Source organism: Daphnia pulicaria, chromosome 2, assembly GCF_021234035.1.
Source record: "Daphnia pulicaria isolate SC F1-1A chromosome 2, SC_F0-13Bv2, whole genome shotgun sequence".
Taxonomy (NCBI): Eukaryota; Metazoa; Arthropoda; class Branchiopoda; order Diplostraca; family Daphniidae; genus Daphnia; species Daphnia pulicaria.
The window spans coordinates 6,978,570-7,000,827 of NC_060914.1; the positions used below are offsets into that span (position 1 = coordinate 6,978,570).

Genomic DNA, 22,258 nt, shown 5'->3' on the forward strand with positions numbered 1-22,258 from the left:
TTGGGCTTTTCTCGAGATGTCCTGTAGCAATAATGGATTGATTTAGATTGTATCGTTTACTTAGTCGTAGTGGAACCAGCAGCTAAAAACCTCAAATTCTATCAAAGCCTGTTCGCAGGAATGTTGTATGGCCTTTTTTAAATCCGATATTATCCTCTCTAAGTTATGAAAGATGTTATATAAGATAGGGTAAAGCCCGTAGCACGGAACACTAAATGAAATTTACGAACGCTAGATTAGCAAGAGTTCTAGAATTAAACGGTGATATGACAGAATAGGGGCGATTAATAGAATTGGTCTATAAACCTTATTCTCTATTCATTTAGCGTCAGGTGCTTAACCGTCTGCCGCATCGCGGGAAAATAGCTAGTGATGTTAAGGGGTAGAATTAAGAAAAGAGGGGATAGAGGGGTTTGGGTTAACAAGGAAAAATGCGCACAAATAACAACCTTTTCTCTTGTGATAGGCTCACACTATCCGCCAATACAGAGTAAAAAGGCGTATATTTGAACACAAGGAATACAAACTTTCAGCCGCGACTGTATGTATATATTGTCACGTTTCAACCGATTAGTTCCCAGAACAGACATTTACCAATCCCAGAACCGACGTTTCCCATACGATCCTAGTCCTAAGAACTTAATGATTCCCCGACGCTTGACAACAATAGTCATTAAGGACGAGACAACGTTTACAGAAACATACAAAAAGGGTGAGCATGTTTCTGCGGTGTTGGACTTTCTCTGCGTTGGTGTGTGTCGGTGGTGGAGTCGCGACCTCCAGTCTGTTTGTTTGTCTTTTACCAAACAGCTTCAGGTCGCTCTCAAAACCGAACGTGTTAGCCTCCTCACCCGTGACATGTGGTGGAGATGCAGGGTAGAGAGGAACACGTTCGGTTTTCCCACCACGGTCCTTTCCCTATTGTCAAAAAGCTGTCGAACGTTACTTATGTAATCAAATGTAAAAATTCTTGTAAAAATTACCTTTCCATTCTGTGACCCTATTTTACCTACAGAGATAGAAAAGTCGAGGACGACTTTGCCGAAATCTCGAGAGCGGTCGGTAGTGTAGGAAAGTCGAGGACTTTGCCGGAAATCCGGGAGGAGACAATACGGTCGGAACCTCCTGGACAATTACACTGACAGAGGCAAAAAATCCCAAACCAATCCCAATTCCCTTCTATGGCTCCCAAAACCCCCGTGTTATTTATGATAACTTACGGTCCAGACGAGAGTTAAAAACTGTTGAGCAACTTGGAGTTGCAAAATAATCATTATGTGAATGTATTTTTTAGTGTGTGATATTTGCGTGTGTTCTTAGCCAAGTTTAGATCAAGAGCTTCGTGGATGTATTCACCTTAACCTGGATAACGTCGATACATGTCAGTTACTATTTATGTATTCTACCAGATACCAAGCTATCCATCTGAGAGCTCTCCATCATCAATGTCGTTATGGAAGTAATGCCATGATCGGGACGATCATTTACGTGGGCGGGGAAAATGTCACGTTCCAACCGATTAGTTCCCAGAACAGACATTTACCAATCCCAGAACCGACGTTTCCCATACGATCCTAGTCCTAAGAACTTAACGATTCCCCGACGCTTGACAACAATAGTCATTAAGGACGAGACAACGTTTACAGAAACATACAAAAAGGGTGAGCATGTTTCTGCGGTGTTGGACTTCCACTGTGTTGGTGTGCGTGTCGGTTGGACTTTTCTCTGTGTTGGTGTGTGTGTCGGTGGTGGAGTCGCGACCTCCAGTCTGTTTGTTTGTCTTTTACCAAACAGCTTCAGGTCGCTCTCAAAACCGAACGTGTTAGCCTCCTCACCCGTGACAATATGAATGAAATAAGACAGGCTATCTGGAATTTTCATGGCGCGAGAAATGAATTCAACCGAATTAAGCTCATTGCCGATTGTTAAACAAGTTACTTAAGGCAATTCCTTTAAGTTTTTCTCGTTTTCTTATTCGTTTTTCATTAGCAGCTTTTTGGTTTTCCCGTCACTTTTTCAAAAATTAACTGTGAGCCTAAGGCTGTTCCAGACAACCTGTCTGGTTTCATTCTATTTCTCAAAATCTCTTTCTTCCCTTGGACGGAAGAGGGAGAAAGAGAAAGGGTAAATATTTTGGGATATGGCAACACTGGTGATGGGGAATCGAGGGGACGAAAACGGAAAATTTATAATTCGTGTTTTCAATTTCGATTTCATTATTATAAATGAAACTTGAAAAATTTGATCTTATTACCACACATAGAGCTAATGCAGCTCTTTTTTTAAGAACTTTCCCACCCTATAATATTACGTAGATACCGAATGACAGGCCTCCAAAGTTAGCCCATTCCCTACTAGGCCTCTCGGCCGTACGGATACTTACGCATCGCGATAAAAACCACATATCGCGTTGTTGAAAAATTCAAAAAAAAAATCATATGATACTTCGCTCTAATATTAACCTTTGAAAAAAAAATTATTGAATTCCCCTGAGAATTCTATTTTTGGGAGCGTTTTGAAAAACGCGTTTTTCCTACTGATCCTCTCAACCGTACGGATACTTTCGGTACCCACTGTATGTCCACGACATTGACATTGAAACGGCACTACATTACACGTTTAAAAACGTTATACACAAATTTAAATTATTTAAAAAGGAGAAATAACCTTTGATTTGTCAAGGACAACCACCTCATTACTGTCACTTGCAAGAACGGTATCAGAAGTTTCCACTTCAGCTGGCGGAATAGAGTCACAATTTTAATCAGCGCCGACGGAGTTTTCCTCCAGATAAATAACGATAACCTTCGGCTGTTCTTTTTTTGAAGATATACGCTGAAACTCCTTGTCTGACGATATTTCATAGCCGTCACAGTCTTGAACTTCAATTTTTTGACAATTTGATTCTGCCCCCACTATAAATATTCACAAAAGTTAAATATACGGCTGGAATAACTGGTAACTAAATACAAAAGAAAAAGTCTAGTTAGAAAAATAAATTTACTGAATTGAAGAAAATCTCAAACAGGTTTCCTTCTGTCGTGAAAACTATAAAGTGACCAGATCGGGGCGCGTTGTCAAGCCAAGAAGAATTCTAAATTTGAATAATTTTAATGTATTTTACAGAGAGCAAGAGATGGCGCTCTGCAGTGAGTAGGTGGAGTCTTTGTCTTGGTTTCTGTCTGTCTGAATGTGAGATTTGTAGCGGTAGCTCTCACGAGTCTCCGTGAAATACTTGTTAGTGAATTAAATGTAACTGAATTGCAACGGGTAGTTGCTCAAAAAATAAAGAGTGTTAAACCATAGAATTGTGCTTTTCATTATACTACTCCGGGGGACAGCATTTTTTCCACTTTCTTTAAAAAAAGGCAATAGATTTTCGACATTTTTGGCAATACACCACACAAACATTTAGAGACCAGTAACTAAACGTAAGTCAAAAAATTTGCAATTTAAAAAATGGGAAGTAGCAAGTTGCTACTTCCCATTTTTTTGATTCATTGTTCTTGTGCTTTGTAAAACTCCAACACGCTATTTTTCAGAGTGGGAGAAAATGCAATATCTGTAAGATTTTGAAGTTGCAGCGACAGCCCCCAATAATCATCTTGCTCGTCTTCATCAATAAACTCAATGCAAATATTATGCAAAGAAGATTTGAGTGGGCCATTATTTCGTTTCCAGTTAGCTTTAGAGATACACCTTATTTGCGTTAGTTGCCCAGCTCCTTGATAACACTAAGTTCTGCTGGTGCGTTTTCTTTGTCAACCTCCGCTATACTGAAAATCCACGTATATTTCTTAATTAAAGTTAAAAAATAGAAAAAAATTAGTGTCCCAAGTAACCCGGCACTCTCTTCCGTACGACAAAAAAAGATATATTCATTCAAAAAATTGTAGTTAATTAAAAGGTTCAAATAAATGAATTCTGAAAGAAGATTTTAAAAAGAGAGGAGAAAATTTCCTATAACTTTTATACAAAAAAAGTGAAAATCCATCTAATTTAATGCTACTTAAACCAACTTTAATTTGTTTTTGAGAATTTGTCCCATATAGCCCCGGTCTCCCCTTACTCCTTCTCGTCCCGTTTGCTGTTCCTATTCTGTCGTACGACAAACCACATCCGTCCGTCGTACGACGTAGGATCTCCCCTTGCGCAACTCGCAAGACGCATATATCCCTTGGGGCCGTTCCCCCTTCTAGAACTTTTGTCCCATGTTAAAGGATAGGGCTAACTTCTAATTTCAAATAAGTCATAGCTAATTCACGACAATCTGACCCAAAAGAAAACTTTTTATTGATATTTATGCTCATATTATCTACATGCTGTAAAAATTTCCAATCTCTGCAGCAACAGAGATTTCATCACTACTAATTTTAAATTGATTACTTCAAATTAACATTAAGGTAACTTATTAAAACATAATTTAATTTTTGAAAAGAGAACCAGAAAGCCTGAATTATTTTCAGTTTTTTCCTGTAATAGACAAGTTCCGGATGCTGAGTTGCACAACCCCTAAATTAGGATCGTGCGCCAACGTGTCCTTTTAACGTTGTGGGGATAGTAGAAAGTGGGTTTTTTATTATTTAAGCATAGAATTACTTATCTAATCTTAGAAATGTTCAGGATTATCGTTGTTTAGAACATTCTGCTTTTTATAGAGTAATTTTAAATGTATAATTCAGCTTAGTTTACCCATTAAAATTAAAGAAAGTCCAAGCCTGGGATGCTGTTTAGTCTTTTCTTGTGTTTAATACTTAGAATCTTAGATGTAAACAATAACATGGGTGATCTTAATGCTAGTGATCCTATACTTGGGCAAACTTTAACCCTTTTTAAATTGTCCGACTACGCGAAAGGACTAGTGCCAAAAGAAAAAGAAAAGTATCTTGAAAAGTTATTGAAAGTGGATAGTGCTGACAAGTGACAAGCTCAAAGCCTCAAACACACAAGAAAAGACTAAACAGCATCCCAGGCTTGGACTTTCTTTAATTTTAATGGGTAAACTAAGCTGAATTATACATTTAAAATTACTCTATAAAAAGCAGAATGTTCTAAACAACGATAATCCTGAACATTTCTAAGATTAGATAAGTAATTCTATGCTTAAATAATAAAAAACCCACTTTCTACTATCCCCACAACGTTAAAAGGACACGTTGGCGCACGATCCTAATTTAGCGGTTGTGCAACTCAGCATCCGGAACTTGTCAATTTGTTTTTCGATTTCAATAAGAAGAACGGTCGAAAAACGGGAAAACCGCAATTTCCGGAGAAAAAAAATACGGAAAAACGGAAACTTCAATTTCAATTATTCAGCTTCCTGTTTGTTTAAAAAATCGAATAATTTACACAGTTACATGATCGGTGTATAGGGAATGTTCTGTAAAAAATCAGAATATTCTTTTTTTTTCCGCGACGGAAAAATTCGAGTTGGGATGGAATGACCCTGCAGCCATTTCTGTTTGCGAGACATACTTTATAGATGTTATTCCAATGAAAAAGTAGTAGACATGCCAAAAAGTCGTGCGCAGTTTACGCCGATGCGCACCACAGCGGCCAACGTAAGCCGATTTGGAAACTGGAATGAGCGCCTCTAGTGAGTGTGTCAGCTACAACGTCCAGCTACTTTTGAGAGCCTAGATGGCGCTGTTTCCAGTTTCCACAGCACAATTCTGACAGGCCCCGCCCTAAAATCTCTGAAAAATCGGCTTACGTTTACCCTGAAACCGGGATGGGTGAAGCCAACACAGCCGTGAAGCGACCAGGAGTCTAGTATAGCTCTGCTGGTTTATATAAAGTAAAATCTACAATGACAAAAATAGCAACCTTCCCTAACCTAAAACAAGTCGATGTAGTTTTCCTTCTTACCAAAGCTAAGCTTCTATGTAACTTTAGCTAAACCAAAATCTAAGTCGCCCTATGGCTTTTTTTTTACCTTACTATTGTTTTTCCCTTTAGAAATCATTTCGCGAGGATTTCCATGCTTCGGAGAAGTCATTATTCATTCATTTACAAAATTCTTAGCTGCAGGATAGATCAAAAAAATTTCATAATCTGCCAAATATGACTTGCTTTAACATGTGAGGAACCATTACATTCTAAGCAAGAAAGGATATTACATTCTAAGCAAGAAAGGATAGAGGTTCCGATAGGATAGTACTGATATCTACCGCAAAATTTAATATGTGGTTAGAAATTTTCACACAACGATGCAATGAATAACAAGTTCGAAAATGAAAAATTTTATTTTTTCCGCCAGGTGTCATTTATTTCTCCCACGTGATCCAGAATTTCTAACTCTCTTCCGCACACCACTTGACATTTCTGTGTCATCATTTCCATCATCAAAGGTTTTCTTTTTCTTCCCTCCTCGCACTCCGCCTTGACCTTTGTCTTCCAACTCTCGAAGGTCCTATGGTAGTTCATTAATAGAGAATGTAATTTTAGAAATTTCAATAACTATTAACTAGAATTGAAAAAAAAAAATACCATTTTGGCTACGCGCTGAGCTTCTGCAACCCTTTCTTGAAGACTCATTACATCACCTTCTTCTAAGCCATAAAGTGGCAACTGTTTGCCAAGCAAGTGCTCAATTCTTTGATAGAGTTCTACGTCGTACTGCGTTACAAAAGATATGGCTTTCCCACTTCTGCCAGCTCTTGCAGTACGACCGACCCTGTGTATATAATCCTGAAAGTTTAAAAGTAAAGTATGCAACATACATTTTTCTTTAATAGGTGTGATGAAAATAATTACCTTTGAATGTGTGGGGATATCGTAGTTAATAACCCAGTCAACATGAGGAATATCCAGCCCTCTAAAGGTAACATAGAACAATGAAATTGGGTTCCAAACGTTAAGTTTTAACAACAGTAACAACCAACCTGCTGGCGACATCAGTCGCAAGTAAAACACCTCGATTTCGAGCTTTAAATTTATTAAGGGCAGCTAAACGTTTGTTTTGGGTCATTTGTCCATGAAGTGGCACGGCAGAAATACCTAACGCACGAAGGAGCAGAGACGTACGTAACGTACTACTGCAGGTGGAGCAAAATACCATAACAGAATGTCCCGCTGCCTCATTCAGGAGGTGAACTAAGTAAACATCTGCAAATGAAAAATAATTAAAACCAAACATATTAAACCAACTATTAATTTTGTAAGAGCATTAAATCATGCTTACCTTTCATTTTCAAAGGAATAAAAACATAATATTGCAAAAGTTTGTCAACTGTTTGGTACTTTGAAGATATTTGAACACGGACAGGATTGACAAGGGATGCCCTTTGAAGTTTCTGAACTTTGCTTGTCATAGTAGCTGAAAAAAGTAGAGTTCTCCTTTCTCTTGGAATGGATTTAAGAATCTTGTCAACTTCCTGTTCAAAATCCATGTTCAATATGCGATCAGCTTCGTCCATCACCAGATATTTCAGAGATTTCAAATTGAATCCTTTGGTGTTTTCTAAATGGTCAACTAAACGACCTGGTGTAGCGATGACAATATGAGGTTTTTTGGCTAGCATCAAAGATTGACTTATCATGTCAATTCCCCCAACAATGACAGCACATTTAACTCCAATAGAAGAACCTGTAAATTTGAATTGTATAACTCATTTTCAACTAGTTTCTTGAAAATGGTTTCAATACCTAGTGCTTCAATTTGTTCAGAAATTTGAAAAGCCAATTCTCTTGTTGGTGTCAATATGAGTCCAAATAGACGTTGTGGATTAGATAATAAGGAATGCAGCATTGGCAGGGTAAATGCACTAAAAAAATACACCCAAATTAAATTTAAAAAACAAACATAGAGCAAAACAGCTTTTTTTCTTCACTGTTAAACAATGTTTAAAAACCACACAACTGCTTACCCAGTCTTTCCTGATCCTGTTTCGGCAAGTCCAATAACATCTCTACCTGTTAACAATAATCACTAAATTTCACAATCCATTGAGTACAAATAAGAATGTACCTTGAAGTGCCAATGGTATTGCCTCTCTTTGAATAGGAGTTGGTTCTGTCCATTTTAACAAGTTACATGCTTCTTCCAATTCACTTCTTAAGCCCTGCTCACACGGATAAAAGATGCATTTACATGACATTGATGTTAAAAAATTACAAAAACTTCATCATTACCAGTTCGACAAAAGTTAGTTTTGTATCACTGGAAGCATTAGTAATCTCCACCACATCATTAGTTTCAGAAGATTCCATATTTGATTCCATTTTGATTTTAATAGTAGGGCTACAGCGCGAGCGCGGTGTAACAATCGTCTGTGCCTCTGTGGTTTGAAGACTCAAAGCCGAGGGCGAGGATGGCAGAGGCAGCATGGCCTAAATTACTATAGAAGCAACATGAAATAAGGCCCGCCGATTCTGGATTATCTCATTCTCTTCCTCCAGATTTCCGAAACAACACCCAGCAGCGCCATCTCTGTGGCTGCCTAATGAACTCTGTTCTTCTAGTCATCTGCTGATGTGAACGGTGTGAAAAAAACTGTCGCTGCCTCGCTCTCGCTGGTAATATTTGACAGTGGGTTATCAATACGCACTCGAATATTAGATTCACTTAATAATTATATAAGTTATACTTGGCGTGCGGACGTGCTGTTAGCGTGTAATTGGCAACCCGGAGAAAAACACAGTCAGTTCAATAATTTCTTTGTGATGTACTAATAAAGTAATCTGAATTTTGGCTTTAGGCTTACACCAATATGGACCGTTTATATTTTAAAGATCAAAAAGATTGTGTTAATGAAATTGCTTCTTCTACTGCTTGGAAAGGAATTCGCCTCTTTAATGGAGATACTAAGGTGTGTTCTTTATTTGATTAACAGACTCAAGTCTAATATTTTAAACTCCATAGACAGAGTATGTAAACGAAACAGCATATCTTACTTCATCTCATGTGTACTTTGCATCAGTCAATCGACCCACAATGAATATGATACTAGATTTGAAATATGTTGTTCTTGTTGAAGAAGACATAGGGAATTTACTACGGAGCAGTAAAATTATACTTCACCTTGCTCCTTGGAATGAGGGTAATGGGTAACAAAAATTTTTGTTTCTGTTTACTATTGAATCCCAGCCAAAGTTAAATTTTTCCAGGGCATTTTTCAAGACCACCTGTTAAAAATTTATCTTCCTTCATAAAACTTGCATTTTCTGATGGAAAATTGTCACATTTTAAACAATGTATCCAAAAAATGCTTCTGGAAAGATCTTGGGAGACAGTAGCTGTGCAACCTTCCATCCTTCACCATGTAAGAAATTTCAAATTTTTTATTCCTTTTATATTGCTGTAATATAAGTGCACATCCTGTGCTCATGTTAGTTCAGCAATATATATTTTTGTTTTCACATCATAAGGTCTATCTCATGAAATTTTATGTAAACAGTAATATTAATAGTTAATATTCTATTGCAGGTTCCAACCACATTTAGATCTGGAATTGTAGGAATTGAGAGACGTTTGCAAGAAAAAGTGGAAAATAATTCTTCAAATATAAATATTGCATTTCAAGACATGCAAAATCTAATTGACATGGCTAAAGATATGGTTCAACTAGCAAATGTTATGTCCAATAAAATTAAAGTAAAGAATCATAATTTTTTTATTACTCGTGTTGCTTAATTTTTTTCTTTTTTAGGATCGCCAAGGAGATATAAGCGAAGACGAAACCGTAAAATTTAAATCCTATTTGTTGAGTCTTGGCATTGACGATCCAGTGACTAGAAATTCTTGCTCTTCAAATGATGTCTTTTACCATCAGCTAGCCAAAGAAATTGCATCCTTTTTGTTAAAAGCCATTTCTGTAAGCTGTCAAAGTGTCAGTAGTTGCATTGATGATCGTAGTTGATTCTAATGAGCTTTTTTATTCATTTGTATCGCAGGATACTGGGGGGCTCATGGCTATGAGTGACGCTTATTGCCGCGTAAATCGAGCTCGTGGGTTAGAACTTCTCTCTCCCGAAGATTTTTTTAAGGCGTGTAATTATATGGAAAAACTTAAGTTGCCTATAATTTGCCGGAAGTTTGACAGTGGAGTGTTAGTTCTTCAACTTCAATCCAAAACAGACTTCTTGCTTGAAAAAGAAGTGAGCAGGCTGGTAAGCTCATTCAATTTTATAATTCTTATGTACTTGATTTGGTCCTACTTAAAAAACCGTGTTAAGTGGCACCCAGTTTTTCTGCGCCCTGCGATCAATTTTAAGAGCTTATTAATGGGCTGATTGAATTGCCAAGTATCGTCAACTTCGCCTTTAAGTATCGTGTCGATATATATTTTTAATGATTTCACATTCTGAGGTCGACACTTTCAACACAATTGCTGTTTCTGATCTACTGGCTGTTGCACATGACATAATAGTTATTAAACCCACAGCCAAATTGAGATTGTCCATTATTTGATTAATACTACCACACTGTTTCTTTAATGTAATCCTAACATATTAAATTTATTATAGTTACAGGCTAGGGATAAACTCACAGCATTGGAGGTTTCACAGGAATTCCAAATATCTATTGTGTTGGCCCAAGAACGTCTTTACTTCATGGAAAGAAATGGATTGATTTGTAGAGATGATACTGTTAGAGGCCTTGTCTTTTATCCTAATCTCTTCTCAAGTTCTTCTTAATAAACATTGAAATATGTGTATATATCTAGTCGTACGCGTCTAATAATTCACACGGTTAGAAGTGGAACTTTATGGGTTAACTCTTAAATATAATAGTTTTAACAACATTACAAGCCGATATTTAATGAAACCTACATATTTGTTGTGAATTGAAATGCACATTCAATATCAAAAACTACAAAATGGAATGGAGAACCTCATAGATGAATGTAAAAGATGAGATTTTAGACAATGAACAGCCAATTGGCAGTTGTGTATTTTCAATCAAAGCATTGTCACTCAAGAAAATTTGAGATCAAATGAGAAGTTTTTCAATTTCTTGTTGTAAAGACTGAATCTGTGGCTTCAGTTGTGATCCTTCATGTACAGTCACAGAACAAGCAATAACAGAACGGGAGACTCCACAAGCACGTCCAAGTGCTAAAAAAAGAATGAGTTAATTATGGCACATCTAAAATAATAACTTTATAACATTACCTTGCTTTGAACGGACAAACACATATGGAACATTTTTGTCTTCACAAAGCAATGGCAAATGCAACAAAATTTCCAATGGTTCAGCATCAGCAGCCATGACAATGAATTCAGCAAGACCACGATTCAGGGCTTTGGTAGCTACACACAAGAACAACAAATGTAGGCTATGACACCGTAACAATATTGCCTGAAAGAAATAATACCTTCATTTGCTCCTTTACGCATCTGCTTGTAGTTAGAAGCTTGCTGAACTAGATTTAAAATTTTTACCGTAAGTTGTCCATCGGCCAACGGATAAGCTTTGGGGTTGATTTCTTGATCAGTTTCCTTATTAGAGAACACACAAGTTAATATTATGGTAAGTAACACAGAGTATTTATAAAATATATATCACCATTTTAGAAATTAAATTGTGATTGATTAAATAGAAAACAACAGTCCTCTCGGCGATGCGCGTCGCTTCACTGAGGTTCGTCAAACAAATTGAAAATGGTGAGCAGCAAACACGTGGTCTAAGGCTGAAGTCTGCGAACGCAAGGAAAGTGACAATATATCGGCTAATGCTGAGGCTAAAGTGGAAACGAAACGATGAAGCGAAGAAAATACGGAGCGAAATGAAATAAATACGTTTTGTAGCGTGCTTACACCGTTGCATGTCACACACTACGCACACAAGACAAAAAAATTCACTTACTGTTTATATTTTTTAATCATTCAAAATTATCAGCACTTTAATTATTTATTAAAATAATAGTTTTTCTTTAAATTAAAACTTTCTGATTAACTTTTAAAGTATTGTTTTGGTTTGACAGTAGTTGGCAACACCTTGGAGTTGAGGCATCATTTTTCTTCTTTCAGAAATTTCTTTATTTTTTAATTTTTTAAAAATGATAAAAAATGATTCCATTTGTAAACGAGAAAACTCGGAAAAGTGTCATCGATAGAAGTAACCCGGGATTAATTGTTCTGTGCTTCAAATCCGATTGATGATGTCTTCAAGGTGGTCCGATCAGCATCATACTTTTCGATTTTTTTAAAATGAAAAACTTCTTCATTTAACCGGGACTAGAATTTTTGGGTCAGCTCTTGATTATTAATATTAAGTGGTATTTAGACATTTAAGATCCTATCATAATAAGGCTTTTTAATACCTTGAAAGTTATAAGGGGGAAAAAAATTTGGATTACTCTATACAGTCGCCTCGCGACGTGACCGCTGTCGCAATAATTGGGCCTACCTATATTGATTATGTCATGAGTTTTGCGATTTTGATTTCCAAATATTAAATATAAAATGTAATAAAAATTAAGTAAAAAAAAGCGTTAAGTTACAGTTCTTTTCTACGTATCCATAGACTTGTAGCAGATGCTACGACGAAACTTTGAAATTGCGCACCAGGAAAGGTGACTTTTGTTTTAAAATGGGAAAAATAGGATAAGCGTGGTGAAATTAATGAACTAATTATCTGATCCTTCGTTTCGTTACAAAGTTAGTTCTCCAATCTCCCTTCATTTGGAGCGGACAAGAAAACAGACCTCATTTAAAATTGCAACTGACTTATGTGACTTATGTCATATATCAACCGGACACTGTGCGTATTATAATAATATGGATATATGCTTATCTCCACAGATGTATTCATAGCAGTCTGTAATACTCCCCTATACATGCACATATATTTATGTTTGCATGGTAACGACTGTCGAAATGGAAGTGAAGCTGGACTAAAGGATCAAAAAGTGTGTTAAGAAACATTGGTATCAAGAAGTCTGAAGAAGTGGGTGGGATACGAAATAACCCTTGGAACTTTTGCGTAGGATAGCTACTACCTCTGGCAATCTTTTTCTGGTGGAATAGGAAAGCTGTCCTAGTGAAGACTGAAATATAGAACTTGAGATCTTCTTCCATTCTGCGCAGCTTCCTGCGCAGCTTCCTATGCGACACCCTCGTTCTCTATTGGAAATGTTGAGACGCGAGCAATCAGCCCAAGTTCAGTTGATTTGGAACTGACGAAAGAACACAATTTTACAGTAATAGATTTCAGGATTCCGAACCTTCTGTGCGAAACAACAACGCTTTCCCGTAAGTTATTTTCAATTTGGGAACATTTGGCTTCCATTAAGTTTTGTTAAGTTCTTCTGTCACAGTGATCTGCTCTGAAATCTAAGCTGCTCTGTAATGGCTGAGGGCTGTAGACGCATATTAGGGTCAGCTTAGGATTGTCCAATAACAAAGAAAACTTACGATTACGTCAATTTACGTCATTCAGACTTACTACGAAGATTAGCACAGTACAAATATGCTACGTGAATATAATTTGTACACTGCATGTCTTTAAAGAAAAAGCAGATAAAATGTTAGAAAATACCCAGTAAACAATAGAGGAAATTTCCGGCTGGATGTCAATTGGGACGCCGAGCATACGGCACGTAATGTCTTCTGGGCATTCGATGCTCAGTTTTTCTTAACCGGCAAAAGTTAAAAATATCCAAATGTTTTCTTCGCTTCAAGCTTGTTTTTATCTAGAAGAGAAATGAGTTCCTCAAGTGCGTAACGTATCACTGTGCAGTGCTTTATTTTAACTCAATTGTTTCTACTTTCGAATTTATCCCAGATTATCAAATGTGAATGTGGTATTTTTCTCAAATTGTTGACATCTATGTTTCAGATCGAGATTTCAGATCAAATTTAAATTCATATGTGAATGAACTTTAACCGAAATGGAATTTTTATATTAATTGTGAACTGTTTGTATATAGTGGGGACTGAATATTTACCATCCGAATTTGGAAACAACTTCTTGTCGGCCAAAGGACGTTAAATATTAATGTGCCAGTCATGGATATGATGGAAGACCTAATGTCCGAAGCTGGCATGGATGGAAGCGGAATAATATCCAGTTATCCAAACATGTCTAATTCTCTGGACAATAGATATGGATTGTGTAATATTTCACGCCATGCTGGTTTGCCCTTTTGCTTAAACAGAAGCTCAGGGGTGGATGAATTCAGACCAGACTACTCTCATGGTTTTGCAATGCAACGCATCATTTCTATAGTGGTATGATACAAAAATATGTGATGGAATTATTTTACAAGTTTTCAAATGAATCTTCATTCATTTTTATTTTGCGCTCTCTCTCTTTCTGTCTCTCTGAAGGTACCAATCATATTTGGCATCATTGTTGTAGTTGGGTTCATTGGCAACGCCCTTGTTGTTGTAGTTGTGGCGGCCAATCAACAGATGCGTAACACAACCAACTTGCTCATCATCAATCTAGCGCTGGCAGATCTTTTATTTATCGTATTTTGCGTTCCGTTCACCGCATCTGATTACGCTTTACCTTTTTGGCCATTCGGTGACGCCTGGTGTAAAATTGTCCAGTACTTGGTCATCGTCACAGCATACGCCAGTGTATATACTTTAGTCCTTATGTCGCTGGATCGCTACTTAGCCGTGGTCCATCCCATCACTTCAATGTCTATTCGAACGGAGGCGAACACATATTGGGCCATCGCCGTTACCTGGGTGGGTATTTCAAAGGCTTCCTTTTATGTGCTGTACTAAAATATCGATTCATTTTTCAACAATTACTCTACCAGGTTGTTATATTTGTGGCCTGTGTTCCATTACTGATGGCTCACGGGGAAGTTATGTATCTCTTCGCCGAAGAAGAATATTCTGTGTGCGTCTTTCTCCAAAAGGTAAAAAATATTGTTTTTTGTCGTTTTATTATCGGCAGAAGTTTAACTCTCTGCGATTCAAACCAAACACAAAGCAAAATTCAATCAAAAATGAGATATAGAAGATAAGTTCAGTGTGCTATAGATGTTATTCCAATGAAAAAGTAGTAGTCGAGCAAAAAGTCGTGCGCAGTTTACGCCGATGCGCACCACAGCGGCCGATAGCAGAACTAAGATTGTTATTACGCTTGACACCAAATGTAGGCACAATCCTTTGTTGGACAAGCACGGTTCTCGAACTGCGCACGACTTTGTGGCATGTCTACTACTTTTTCATTGGAATAACATCTATATTACGTAACTTTATATCAATTAACTCTTGTTGACAAATTTTAAACAAATTTAAATGTAAATCAATTGACAAATGATAGTAGCTTTGTGTCTGATAGAGTCTAGTTGAGAAAGGTTGGTGCAATAAATCGTATTTTTTTATTTATTTAATTTTTGTTTTAGGAGGGTTGGAGCTATCACGTCTTTCAAATCACTTTTTTTGCGACTTCTTACGTTATCCCACTTTTGCTTATTTGTGGATTGTACATATGTATGCTTATGCGCTTGTGGAGGGGGGTGGCTCCAGGTGGGCGAGTTTCGGCCGAGAGCCGGCGTGGTAAGAAGCGCGTTACTCGCATGGTTTGCATAGTAGTCGTCATATTCGCCGTGTGTTGGTGCCCCATTCAACTCGTTCTCGTTTTAAAAAGTTTAGCCTTGTTTGAAATCACACCCTTGACGGTAATGATACAAATCATTTCCCACGTTTTAGCGTACATGAACTCCTGCGTGAATCCTTTTCTGTATGCCCTGATATCCGATAACTTTCGGAAAGCGTTTCGCAAAGTCGTTTACTGCCGGTCTTTGGGATTTGCGCTTCCCAGTTGCGAGCAGCGCCATCAGCCCAACAATGGCGAGAAATCCGACATTCGACAGCCTCTCTTTACTGGAAACACAGGCAACACGGGAAACACTGGGTTTACCGGAAACACTAACATGATGAAGTCTACCGTAGTGCACGCTTCGAATAACGCTGACGCCGAAGCCATTGACGTTCTGTGAACAACAACAACATTTCAACAACCGAGTGATTTCTATTTCAACCTGGAAATTGACAAAAAAAAAATATAAATATAAAAAAAAAAAAACGACAAAAAAAATGATACACCGCTGGGATAAATAAATGCTGCAACGTATGTAAGTAACCGAACTAAAACACTAATTTGACCATTGAAAAGTGGAACATTTATTTTGCTTGAATAGAAATTCGAAATTGTGGCGTTATTTATTGACAAACAAAACTGCAGTTCTGTTTTGCTTAAATAAGTTCAATATGTCTTCCTGTTTTCTTGGCATTTCACGATTTTGTGTCTTTACACAAACTATGCAATAAAATTAGAAACAAAGCGATGACATAATATTTTATGTTTTGTATTCTTACAGAAAGTGCCAACCGAAGCGAATGCCCATGAGGAACAGTACCGGTACCAGTGAAAAAAAAACAAAAAAAAAAACATGTCATAGGCTTTTAAATATTTTACATTTTCGCAACCACATTCCACATAACACTACTTACCCCATCCCGAAGGTTTGTCAGATTTTGTTTTTATTGTTAAAAAATTGTAAATGACGTTTATCTGATAATTATGCTTTCGTTGAATTCATGAAAATGTGTCGTACCGTTAAAAATTCTTTTTCGAGTCTTGTAATCATTCGCTCCGAAGAAATTTTGATCTGAGACAAATGACATATTTGTGGCAGATTAACAAGAATATTCCAGTTAGTCGTTTTTTTTGTTTTGTTTCTGACTTTGATTTTATGCCAATATGCTGCTGCTGCTTTATAGGAAAAAGTTGAAGTTCCATGATAATTCTTCACATTTACTGATTAGTGATTTATCCGAGGATTTATCTATTATTTGTAAATAAAATGCTTGAATTTTAATTAAATTATTGCTGCTCGTGTTTAAGATATAAATGAAATCGCGAAGGAAAGCTAGTTTGCGCCAATCAAACAGTTCCGTTCACGCATCTCATGATTTATTTATTTCTTATGTTGCATATTGATTGCTGTTTCGTGAATTTAATCCCATCATATGTTCAATTGTGAATTCAGTTACTCTTCAATTTTTCAATACCGTATAGGATTAAAACTGTGTCAGAGCTATGGGAACTTATTAGTCTCCAAACGATTTCCATAGCTCTGACTGTATATTAATGTAAATTGAATGTAATTACTACCATTTTTCAACCCCCAGTTGCACTACATTGACAATGTTACTTCGGGGAAAATATGAAATTCAGAAAAAATATAGCATTTTGATCTTAAAGCGCCAAAACGAAAGATTTTTAAAATTTGAGATAAAATCAACACTGAAAGTGTTTTAATTTTCAATTAAATCTCATATAATTCACGTGTGTAACATTCCAACAACTGCTGCATGTTAGGGTGTTGCTCAGTTTGCAACTTTAACTATGATTCCTAGACGACAATATAAATCCACATTAAACCAACAAAACAAATTGAAAATGAAACAGTTTTGTGTCATGTTACCCTCCATATTTAATTAATACATAGTAATGACCGGAACCTATTTACACATTACAGACATAATAGAAAGTTTTAATTCATTTAATTTATGTGATGATATTCCTTATCATTTTAAATTGATAACTGAATCGCAATATCATTCCTAATTAATATAGTATAAATAACTGTTTGACCAACATTTTTTTTTTAAATTTATGTTGAATAACATGCCAAACTGAATCAACTATGATGACGTATTTTCATGTAATTGGTGGGTTACTGTTAGGTTTTATATTTTGCCAAATACATAATGGTCTCAAAATTGTTGTCGTTTGTGAGGACTAGTCTATGGGTTTTAATTGTTTTAATCACGCACCGCACATAGGTTACACAAGCAATGAGAACTGTGAGGGAGAGTAGAGTGGGAGAACTGAGAGGGAGAATAGAGAGGGAGAATAGAGAGGGAGAATAGAGAGGGAGGATGGCTGCTGCTGAGGAGTGAGTGGAGGATACTACGGAGTGGTCGACGACCGATGACTGCCGGAAGCTAAGGAAGCAACTGATAGAAGACTGGCGGCTTGACTTGCTGTTGACTGGTGAAGAGCGGGTGTCCGACTGGTTACTCTTCTGCTACAATGCTGCCGCTCTCTGCTGCTACTAGAGATGTTCTCCTTGTAGAGGGCTTAAATTCTAGTTGCGTAGCCGGTGTAATTTGGAGATGGCTCCAACTTTACGCTAGACAAAAGTTCCCCGGATTTGACTGGGGCTCAGGTTACTCGTATCCCTTACTTCCCTTACTAATCCCTAATCCCTAGCTAATCTCTTGTCTATAAAACGGAAAGGCCCAAAAGGGGGAGGAGTTTGTGTGTGTATCTGTCTGTTTGGTTTTATGTGTCGTTGCGCGCACGCTGTGATTGGTCGACCGTTTTCTACCTGAACAAAGGGTCAAAAACACCCCAGGCTACGTCTAACCTCGCTCGACTCGACAAAAATTGACCAAAAAGGTCGACATCACCCGGGGCTCCAATCGTACAGGGGGGCTGAGGGTGGACGCACACACACACACACCTCGGGCAATGTGGGAGAAGGGTGGGGTAGAATTTTTCCATAGGCAATTTCTATGTCCTCTATTAAATTTCTTGACGAGTGCTGGGTTTGAACCATGGCTTCGAATACACGACGGGGATGAGTGCGCGGCAAAAATTCCCCGATCGAGTACGCTAACCACTACATTATGAACGGATATGAAATGGCGAGTTGGATTCTCAACCAATTCATGCTATTGTTCCATTTTCATTTCTTTTGATTTATACTCTTTCTCTTACTTAGATTATTTATACTATACGTGACGCCACTATTATAATCAATTTATAAAAAATAACGGGCAAGGGAATAAACTTCAAAAAAGGATTTCAATTGCGGGAAAGAGATCCACGGGCAAGGGAAAAATAACGGGCAAGGAAATTTGCACAACGGGCAAATTTACACTAGCCCAACTAAAGACCGGCCCTGGACGGGCATAAAGTTACTAGTCTCTCGTCTATAAAACGGAAAGGGCGAAAAGGGGGCGGAGTTTGTTTGTGTATCTGTCTGTTTGTAAGTCCGTGTGAGCGCGCGCTGTGATTGGTCCACGGGCGACTACCTGCGAAAGGGTCGACATCGCCCGGGGCTACGACTGACCTCGCTCGGCGGCTTGACCAAAAGACCGCCTAAAAGCTCCAACAAAGGCGATCGCTCGCGGGCAAGGGATCCACGGGCAAGGGGAAACGGCACGGGCAAGGGAATTTGCATAACGGGCTAATTTACACTAGCCCAACTAAAGACCGGCCCCGGACGGGCATAAAGTTACTAGTCCCTTCTTCATAAAACGAAAAGGGTTGAAAGGGGGCGGAGTTTGTGTGTGTATCTGTCGGTTTGGTATTATGTGTCGTTGCGCGCACGCTGCCATTGGTCGACCGTTTTCTACCTGCGAAAAGGGTAAAAAACACCCGAGGCTACGTCTGACCTCGCTCGACTCGACAAAAATCGACCAAAAAGGTCGACATCTACAGGGGGTCCAATCGTACAGGAGGGGGGGGGGGGCGATTAAATTTCTTGATGAGTGCTGGATTTGAACAATGTCTGCGAATACACGACGGGGATGAGTGCGCGTCAAACATTCCCCGATCGAGTACGCTAACCACTACACTATGAACGGATATGAAATGGCGAGTTGAATTTTAAACCAATTCATGATATTGTTCCATTTACCTTTATTTTTTATTTATACTCTTTCTCTCATTTATATTATTTTTTCTCCACGTGACGCTACTATTATACTAAATTTATGAAAAATCACGGGCATGGAAATAACCTTAAAAAAAAAGGATTTTAATTGCGGGCTAGAGAGCCGCGGGCTAGGGAAAAATAATGGGCAAGGGAATTTGCATGAATGGCCTAATTTACACTAGCCCAACTAAAGACCGGCCCTGGACGGGCATAAAGTTACTAGTCCCTTACTAATAAAAAGAAAAGGGGTAAAAGGGGGAGGAGTTTGTTTGTGAATCTGTCTGTTTGTCCGTGTGAGCGCGCGCTGTGATTGGTCCACGGGCGACTACCCGCGAAAGGTTCGCCATCGCCCGGGGCGATGAGCCGCTCGGCGGCTTGACGAAAATGCCGCCACGATGTATTAGACTATTAGGAGAGGTGGGCAAACGCGAGAGGAAAAAACTGTGCCAACTTTCGGTAATCATTCTCACTTCTGCCGCTAGGTTCTCTAGTGTTAGTGGCCCTGAAATATGGCGCGAAGTTTAACCATTGTGGATAAAGCATCGCGGTTAAAGGGTTTTTTAGTTCAGTAAAAATAAGATTAACACCATGCTAGTTTGTAATAATGTAAAATCAATTACAATTTATTGATTTCAATAAAATAAATTTTAAAAAATAAGTAGTGTTGTCGTTATTATTGGTCATTGGTAGAAAAATAGTTCAAATTGGGGAATCTAACAAACGTACTCGTCATAGAGGGGAATAGTAATTGGGAGCATGATATACCTGGTCGTTAAGCCCAAGAAACTGATTACTTATTGCCTTTTCGCAAGCAGCAGTGACATTTTTCCTGACATTTTTAATTGCTAGTTGAAGATTCTATGACATAATTGGATGTTAGTTATACGAAGAAGAACGAAATTTGCAAATAATTAAAAATTTTAATAGTGTACCTTGACAACAAGTTCTTTCCGCTGAATTTTTGTTTCAGCACTTTTTATTTCATTAAAGTTTTCTTCTTTCTTGCGGACATTATTTCAATTACTGTTTGCCGTGACATATACTTCAAGTGAATCTTGTCGAGATGTTCACACAAGTAACACATATTACCTTTACCAGATAACATTCTTGGGCAGAAACAGGATCTGAAATTAGCATTTTCCTTGATACAGGTCTAGCTTTAGTTTTTTTTTTAAATTTTCACCTCTTGTTCCTTGGGTTGTGTGTTCCAGGCCGTTCTCTCCACCTAGAGTGACTTCAACACTGTTCACATCAGATGTTGTTCGATTATCAAGTTTCTCTTCTGGTTGTTTATGGCATGCATTGTTTGATAATGGAGAGGTTGTTTGTTTCCGATAATTTTTGCTTGGGGCTACCCCATCTTTGTAACCTGCATAATTTAAAATAAGTTCATGAATAATACAGGAATTATTTATAAAGTGTAACTTACCAAGAAAAAGGATTGGTATGACATCATCACTCAATTTCCAACGACATAATGGGGCACCACCATTTACAGAGTTCTTGATGATGAATTCTTCTTCCCAATGTCTAGAACACACATAATCTTTTCTAGAAAATTTTCTGTCACTTCTTTTCATTTTCTTTCCCCATAAAATGAATTGCCTTTCTTCTTTTGGGTGGTTTAAATACCTTGGCATATTTTTCTTTTGCTGATTTGTATCCCGTAAAACATCCAACAACGAAACACTTAACCATTTCGCAACACGATTTATCAAAAACACATCACCCTAAGTTAAAGAACGAAATTATAAAATGAAACATCGAAATGGAATCTACTTTCAAAAATGGCAGACGCTTTACTTCTGATAATTCGCGCCCAATTTCAGGGCCACTAACACTAGAGAACCTAGCGGCAGAAGTGTAAACAATTTCAGAAAGTTGGCACAGTTTTCAGAGGGGGCGCCCTACTGCGTTTGCCCACCTCTCCTGATACATCGTGATGCCGCCTAAAAGCTCCAAAGGAGATTGCTTGCGGGCAAGGGATCCACGGGCAAGGGGAAACGGCACGGGCAAGGGGATTTGCAGAAACGGGCCTTTTACACTAGGCCAACTAACGACCGGCCCTGGACGGGCATTAAGTTACTAGTCCCTTCTTCATAAAACGAAAAGGGGGAAAAGGGGGCGGAGTTTGTTTTTGTATCTGTCTGTGTGTTTGTTTGTCAGTCCGTTTGAGCGCACGCTGTGATTGGCTGACGGGCGACTACCTGCGAAAGGGTGGCCATCGCCCGGGGCTACGACTGACCTCGCTCGGTGGCTTGACCAAAAGACCGCCTAAAAGCTCCAACAAAGGCGATCGCTCAGGCAAGGGGATCCACGGGCAAGGGGAAACGGTACGGGCAAGGGAATTTGCATAACGGGCCTTTTACACTAGGCCAACTAACGACCGGCCCTGGACGGGCATAAATTTACTAGTCCCTTACTAATAAAACGCAAAGGCCCAAAAGGGGGAGGAGCTTTGTTTGTGTATCTGTCTGGGTGTTTGAAAGTCCGGATGAGCGCACGCTGTGATTGGTCGACCGTTTTCTACCTGCGAAAAGGGTAAATAACACCCGAGGCTACGTCTGACCTCGCTCGAAAAAACGAAAAAAAGACTAAAAGGTCGACATCACCCG

General features: G+C 38.2%; 4 protein-coding genes and 1 long non-coding RNA gene across 8 annotated transcripts; 2 read left to right on the top strand and 3 right to left on the bottom strand.

Annotated features, from left to right (window-relative positions):
- Positions 1-6,226: 6,226 nt before the first annotated feature.
- On the bottom strand, positions 6,227-8,333 carry LOC124327626 (probable ATP-dependent RNA helicase DDX47). The gene is made up of 9 exons (XM_046786606.1): positions 8,134-8,333; positions 7,970-8,063; positions 7,869-7,914; positions 7,648-7,766; positions 7,184-7,588; positions 6,885-7,107; positions 6,757-6,817; positions 6,490-6,690; positions 6,227-6,412 (listed from the first exon to the last, which is right to left on the bottom strand). The coding sequence occupies exons 1-9, from the start codon at positions 8,326-8,328 to the stop codon at positions 6,263-6,265; spliced, it is 1,494 nt and encodes a 497-aa protein (XP_046642562.1). The 5' UTR covers positions 8,329-8,333; the 3' UTR covers positions 6,227-6,262.
- A 92-nt stretch (positions 8,334-8,425) lies between these two features.
- LOC124327628 (vacuolar protein-sorting-associated protein 36-like) lies at positions 8,426-10,662 on the top strand. Of its 3 annotated transcripts, XM_046786608.1 has the most exons (8): positions 8,426-8,641; positions 8,700-8,810; positions 8,864-9,041; positions 9,109-9,263; positions 9,428-9,595; positions 9,651-9,815; positions 9,895-10,110; positions 10,468-10,662. In XM_046786608.1, exons 2-8 carry the CDS (start codon positions 8,712-8,714, stop codon positions 10,636-10,638), a joined length of 1,152 nt encoding a protein of 383 aa, XP_046642564.1. In that variant the 5' UTR covers positions 8,426-8,641; positions 8,700-8,711; the 3' UTR covers positions 10,639-10,662. The 3 variants fall into 3 exon arrangements, with proteins under 3 accessions (XP_046642564.1, XP_046642565.1, XP_046642566.1); XM_046786609.1 differs by lacking the exon at positions 8,426-8,641 and having other exon boundaries at positions 8,868-9,041; XM_046786610.1 differs by lacking the exons at positions 8,426-8,641; positions 8,700-8,810 and having other exon boundaries at positions 8,924-9,041; positions 9,095-9,263.
- A 198-nt stretch (positions 10,663-10,860) lies between these two features.
- LOC124327629 (NHP2-like protein 1) lies at positions 10,861-11,723 on the bottom strand. Its single transcript, XM_046786611.1, has 4 exons — positions 11,510-11,723; positions 11,319-11,442; positions 11,116-11,253; positions 10,861-11,058 (listed from the first exon to the last, which is right to left on the bottom strand). The coding sequence occupies exons 1-4, from the start codon at positions 11,510-11,512 to the stop codon at positions 10,934-10,936; spliced, it is 390 nt and encodes a 129-aa protein (XP_046642567.1). The 5' UTR covers positions 11,513-11,723; the 3' UTR covers positions 10,861-10,933.
- A 1,354-nt stretch (positions 11,724-13,077) lies between these two features.
- On the top strand, positions 13,078-17,430 carry LOC124327627 (allatostatin-A receptor-like). 2 transcript variants are annotated; one of them, XR_006916202.1, is made up of 6 exons: positions 13,078-13,197; positions 13,875-14,175; positions 14,275-14,643; positions 14,718-14,819; positions 15,312-16,043; positions 16,290-17,430. XR_006916202.1 is itself a non-coding variant. In XM_046786607.1 (5 exons), exons 2-5 carry the CDS (start codon positions 13,954-13,956, stop codon positions 15,906-15,908), a joined length of 1,290 nt encoding a protein of 429 aa, XP_046642563.1. In that variant the 5' UTR covers positions 13,078-13,197; positions 13,875-13,953; the 3' UTR covers positions 15,909-17,430. The 2 variants fall into 2 exon arrangements, 1 of the variants encoding a protein (XP_046642563.1); XM_046786607.1 differs by having other exon boundaries at positions 15,312-17,430.
- Positions 17,431-20,327: 2,897 nt separating this feature from the next.
- Positions 20,328-21,581, bottom strand: LOC124325923. The gene is made up of 4 exons (XR_006915452.1): positions 21,073-21,581; positions 20,827-21,012; positions 20,576-20,767; positions 20,328-20,501 (listed from the first exon to the last, which is right to left on the bottom strand). It is a non-coding gene; the product is annotated as an uncharacterized LOC124325923 (long non-coding RNA).
- Between the last annotated feature and the right edge of the window lie 677 nt (positions 21,582-22,258).